This window comes from Gossypium hirsutum, chromosome D12 (assembly GCF_007990345.1).
Source record: "Gossypium hirsutum isolate 1008001.06 chromosome D12, Gossypium_hirsutum_v2.1, whole genome shotgun sequence".
In the NCBI taxonomy this organism is placed as follows: Eukaryota; Viridiplantae; Streptophyta; class Magnoliopsida; order Malvales; family Malvaceae; genus Gossypium; species Gossypium hirsutum.
In genome coordinates this window covers 35,973,793-35,979,792 of record NC_053448.1, presented here as the reverse complement: position 1 = coordinate 35,979,792, position 6,000 = coordinate 35,973,793, and the positions used below count along the sequence as shown (strand labels likewise).

The 6,000-nt window shown below is 31.1% G+C and overlaps 1 protein-coding gene across 1 annotated transcript; it reads left to right on the top strand.

Annotated features, from left to right (window-relative positions):
- The first annotated feature begins 2,049 nt into the window (after nucleotides 1-2,049).
- Nucleotides 2,050-3,055, top strand: LOC107947463 (protein DOWNSTREAM OF FLC). Its single transcript, XM_016882110.2, has 2 exons — nucleotides 2,050-2,458; nucleotides 2,561-3,055. Exons 1-2 carry the CDS (start codon nucleotides 2,311-2,313, stop codon nucleotides 2,884-2,886), a joined length of 474 nt encoding a protein of 157 aa, XP_016737599.1. The 5' UTR covers nucleotides 2,050-2,310; the 3' UTR covers nucleotides 2,887-3,055.
- Nucleotides 3,056-6,000: the final 2,945 nt, after the last annotated feature.

Sequence of the window (6,000 nt, the reverse complement as noted above, 5' to 3'; positions counted from 1 at the left end):
TGCTTTTAATAGTATTTTTGGATATACAACTACTCAAAACAATTACAATTTTGAGAAGGGATTGAGTTGTTTTTGGGTTATCAACACCAAATTGATTAACCATTTGTTTTTGGGTTGTTGACGATGGCGTTATTGTTTTAGTATACTCTAAAGTAGTTTAATGTCTCATATCAATATGGATTAATGGTGTGAGTATAAATTTTTAGAATGCTAAATTAAATGACACCCTATGCCAAAAAACTTTTTCACTTCTTGAATCAGAATGATAAAATGATAAAAGTAATTACTATTTTTTAAATAAATGGTAAGTTTACTTAGAGGTAGCTTTTGAAATATTTTTTTAAAGGTTTAAAAGTAAAAATAAAAACCCTTGTGAAAAAAAAATCAATAAAGCTCATTGACTTAATTTGTATCCACTTGAGCCCTTGTTGTTAGTCCCAAAAAAAAAACAATTAAGGTCCTTCGCTAACAATTTTCGTCTTTAACCTCGTTGATTGTTAAAACCAACTGACGGACCAATCAAATAGCGACACATGGTAACCCCAAATTCAATCTTTCATTTTTCTAATAAAATTTTTATATAAAATTATAAAAATTCATTACAACTTATAAAAATTCTAATAATTAAAAATTATTTAAAAATTATTGAAAATATTGAAAATTTTATTTTATTATTTTCTCATTTTAGAAATTAAGCCCCTAAAATCAAAATAAACACATGGTCTCAAACTAATAGTTGGATAATTGGAATAGTCATCACATCGTTGGGGTCTTTTCATGTTGAATTAATTGTTCTTGACCTTCCACGAATAAAACGAAAATTGCAGTGCCCTCTAATTTTATTGATAATGTATCATTTTTATTTTTGAATTTCTTATCTCTAATTTTTGAAGTATAGTATAGTAGTTTGAACCTTGAAAAGTTGAAAACTATGTGCTAAGTACTACATGTTATAATGTTTTTAGTACTATTTGATACTATAAAACTAAAATTTCGCTATCCAACAATTTGTTTAATAACACATGTTATATTGATTTTAAGGGTTTAATTTTCAAAAAGTGGAACCAATAAAAGACTTTTTTATAAAAAATAATTTAAATATTTTTATTTTTTGTTATAAGTTTTGATAATATTTATATTTTTTATGATTTTTTCCTAATTTTTCTATTTTTTATAAGTTTATATAATTTTTAAATATTTTAGGATTTTTAGGATTTTTTATAAGCTTTATTTATTCATTTTTATATATTTTTATAATTTTTTATAATTGTACTAAATTTTATAAGTTAATTTAACATTTTTAATTTTTTTATGATTTTCTATAATAGTTTATGGTTTTTTATTAGAAAAATAAAATATTAAATTAGAAGTTGTCACATAGCGCATTTTGATTGATCAAACAGTTGATTTTAATGATCATCGTAATCAAAAACAAAAATCGTTAACGGAAAAGGGGTCTAATTGATTTTTTTTACTTTTTCTTAAGGGCTTTTTTTTAAAGAAATATTATATAAAACATTTAAAAGTAAAAAAACCCTTATAATACAATCTAGTGATTTATGTATATCAAAAAAATTGTTAAGCTTCTCAACTGAATTTATATCAGTTTGACTTGTAATTCCAAACTTACTCGAGGTATAGGATAGAGTCTAAAGTAGCTTAACGTCTAGGATCAATGTGAAATAATGACGTGCAGACCTTACTTCGTATTAAGTTATATATTAGGTTGTACACGTTTAAGAATGTAACTTTTCATATTTATTACATTATTTTTTATGCTTATTAAACGTAGTGTATTCTACGTATATTTTCGTAATCACTGTATCACATATATAGTAATAAGTAAGGAACATTTTGTTAAAATTTTCATACATAATACGTATATTTGCGTATATTATCGTAACTAGTCACTACTTGTTTTCTTTCTTTCTTTTTCTAATAATTAATCACTATTGTTGCTGGTAAATGCTTCGGGGATCTTAAATTTCATACATTAATTGGTTGTGAAAAGCCGTGCGATAAATTATTCTTTGCAGAATCCATATGGCGCAAACGAAGGATTTGGGAACTTGGATCTGATCCCGACGCCTCCAATTAATGCAAAATTTGAGAACAAAATGCCGCAAGACCCGAATCATTCAATATGTTTCAGCATGTGACCGTCTTCAGAGTCCCCGAAGTAAACTATTACTATATTTTCTCTACACATGAACAAGCCCGCGCATATACCCCTTATAAAATATTACTCTCGTTCCCCCTCTTTGAGTAACCCATTTTCGTAGCGCCTCTTTCATCTCTCAAATCAAAGCAATGGCTACTAAGTTGTTCTTGTTGCTTGCTATCTGTGTCCTCCCCGTGCTCGTTAATGCAAACAATAAAGCTTTCCAAATCGTTGGCAGAGTTTACTGTGATGCCTGCCGTGCTGGTTTTGAAACATCTAAATGCTCTTACATCCACGGTATCATCATTAAATTAATTATCTTTCACCATCGATTATGTTTTTTTCTTCAATCTTTGTCTCACATCATAGCTTTCTTGGGTCTTTTTATTTTGTTTTCAGGTGCAAGGGTCGAAATCAAGTGCTTTGATAGGCCTACATTGAAGCTGAAATACAGCATCGGGGCAGAAACGGACGAAACTGGAACATATAACATTGTGGTTGAAGATGACCACGAAGACCAAATTTGCTACGCAACACTTGTTAGCAGCCCCATTCCCAGCTGCAGAATTGTGGACCCTAGACGTAATAAGGCCACTGCTATTCTGACCCGCAGCAATGGTGCCATTTCCAACCTTCACTATACAAATGCAATGGGATTCCTCCAGGATACGGTGGCGGATGGTTGCCAAGAACTGCTCCTCAAGTTGCTGCAGGATGATGAATAAATAATTTACATGATCTTCACGATTTAGCTTCTTTTATTTTTCCTTGACTTTAGGACGCAATTCATAATGATGATGCTGTTGATCGATCTATGTTCACCTGCCATTTTCTTGATGATCGGTTTTATATAATCTCATTGTGCTCATTAATAAAGAAAACTATTTTAGATTATTTCCTCTCTGGAAGGTTGTAAGGATAAATATTAAAATTATATATTAATTTTGATTCAATATGTAATTTGATATATAAATTTTGATATTATATAATTATATTTATAAAATTTTGATTGTGGTTTAATATATATGTTAAAAAATTATTTTTATTGAATTATATATATTTAAATAAATACATCAATTTATATTTATATTGAATAAATATAATTATTTAGATATACAATATATAAACATAAAATAATATTGTATCGATAATGATATTATTGGATAAACACTATATGTTAATTATTTAAGTAATGAAAAATAGCAGTATAGCTGTCATTATTTAGCGGTAGAGTTACCGCCACCGCTATAAGAAGAAAAACCGCTGTGAATTTAAATCACTATAGTAGTGACTGCAATAATTGGTATAGCGGTTAGTATAGCGGTTAATAGCTAAAGTAGTGGCTCATGATTCTCGTTTTCAAAATATTTTTAAATGAAAAGAAACGAAAACAAATGAAGAAGAGAGAGGGAACGCTACTGTTGGAGAGAGAGTGCTGTTGACGAGATGGAGAGAAGATGGAACAATGAAGATAAAAGCAAAGTAAAAACAAAAAAAAAAACAAAACTAATGTTTTAAGCTTTGACCTTCTAGGCACACAATAGAAAAAAATTGTAATGAAAGAAAGGGTTATAGAAATGATTAAGAAAAAGTACTATAATGCAATGAGTAAATTATTCAGGTTGGTGATTTAATTTTTACAGATTTTCATTTTAGGTAACTAAAATATGTTTGTAAAATAAATACTCTCCTAATATAATTTGAATATTTTGATCACTCCCATTAAAATGAGATATAACAATTATATGTTAATTTATCACTAAAATTTTAATTTTCCACCTAATTATGTAATTTCCAGTTCATTATCATACATACGCCACTACACCAAAACAGGTTTTTAGCGGTGTTTTTTTAGGTCTTTAGCGGCGCTTTTTAGCGCCACTAAAGGTGTTTGCGGCGCTTCTACAAGCGCCTCAAAAAATGCCGCTAATGACAACGTCGCTAACGTTTGCAGCGTTTACGAAAATAGACGCCGCTAAAGGTCATGTTCTTTAGCGGCGCTTAAAAAAAAGCCGCTAAAGATCATGTTCTTTAGCGGCGCTTAAAATAAAGACGCCGCTAAAGATCATGTTCTTTAGTGGCACTAGAAGAAAAACGCCGCTAAAGATCATGTTCTTTAGTGGCGCTTAAAATAAAGACGCCGCTAAAGATCATGTTCTTTAGCGGCGCTAGAAGAAAAACGCCGCTAAAGATCATGTTCTTTAGCGGCGCTAGAAGAAAAACGCCGCTAAAGAACATGATCTTTAGCGACGCTTTCTTCACGAATGCCGCTAAAAGAAATGTTCTTTAGTGGCGCTTTCTTCACAAACACCATTATAGAACACGCCTTTTAGCGACGCTTTTATAAAAAACGCCATTAATTTTGAGATTTTTGTAAAATAAAATTTTCCATTTTTTCAGCCCTCCTGTAGCAACAAATCAAAAGCAGCCAGATCTAAACCAGCCAAAAGTAATAAATTTATATAATATTTCAAATTAAACGAATAAAATAATATTAATATCAATAAATAAAAGTGAATTCATATTATTTTTAAAAAAATGTTAAAAGTTAAAATGATAAAAATATTTATGCAATACACTATGACGGCGGAAGTTGCGACTGCTGAAACATCTTCATCATACTCTGAAGCTGCTATTGGAGTTCGTCGTACTTTCTGCTCTGCTCTGCTTCTCTCGATGCCGCATCTGCTTTAAGTTGTAGCTGGAGTTCTTCATATTTCTTTTGAACCTCTGCTTCTCTCGCTGCAGCCTCTGCTTCTCTCGCTGTCGCCGCTGCTTTAAGTTGTAGCTGAAGTTCTTCATATTTCCTTTGAACCTCAACTGTGGTCGCTTGCATCTGAGTCATCTGGTCTTTTAACCTCTGAACTTCAGCTTGAGCCTGACTCCCCAAAGCCATGTATTGCTGGGAGCTGGATCCAAAATATTGGGTTGGGCTAACAAAAGATCCTTGAAATCGAACCCGACCATACCTTTCAGGACCCAAAACTTCAGTAATAATCTGGTTATCAATGTCTTCAGGATGAACAAAACTATCACTAGAAACAATCGCTTCGTACTCCGGCTTTTTATCCTTTAGTTTTTCCTAATAAATAAATCACATAGTTAGGAACGCAATATAGATTAAAAAAACAAATGCAACATAACAATAGTCGCATTACAAGCAATGAATTAAACCATTAGAAAATAAACACTATAAATAACTAAAACAAGTCAAATCGTATTAAGTAAACGTACCATAATTTCACCAGCTTCAGGAGTCATAGCAGATCCATCTTTCTTCCTATGTGTAATTTCAAAAAGTTGAAGGCGTCCAACTTTTTGACCGGACGATAGTTCCTACAATATAGTAGTAAAAATATTATTTAATGGAAAGTTATACATATTTGACAATATTAAAAAATTAAAAATACATCCGCCTCAACTACACATGCAAAACTTCTCGACCCGGCTGTGTGAGTGAATTTTTGTTTCTGCTTGCTGCTTTTTCCAACTCGTTCACGATCCTACGTTATCAAATTTTTAGTACGTAAATAGTAAATACTATAAACCAAAATAATTACAATAGTTTGGAAGTACGTCATACCTCGCCTTTCTTCGAATGCCAAAATCTAACCGCATCTTCCCATTGGTACCTCAGCATACCCGGCGGGACATTTTGCAATTTCTCATCGAGGTTTGTTTTTGTCTTATAATAATATTTTTTTCAAAGCACTTTTATGCTCTCTCCATCTTTTTCCCAATGCCTTCTTTACATAAGCATCCGAGACCTCTAAAGCAAACCTCGCCTACAAAAAACACAAGTTAATAAAGTAAATATAAATGAAACTATTTCCCAAGTA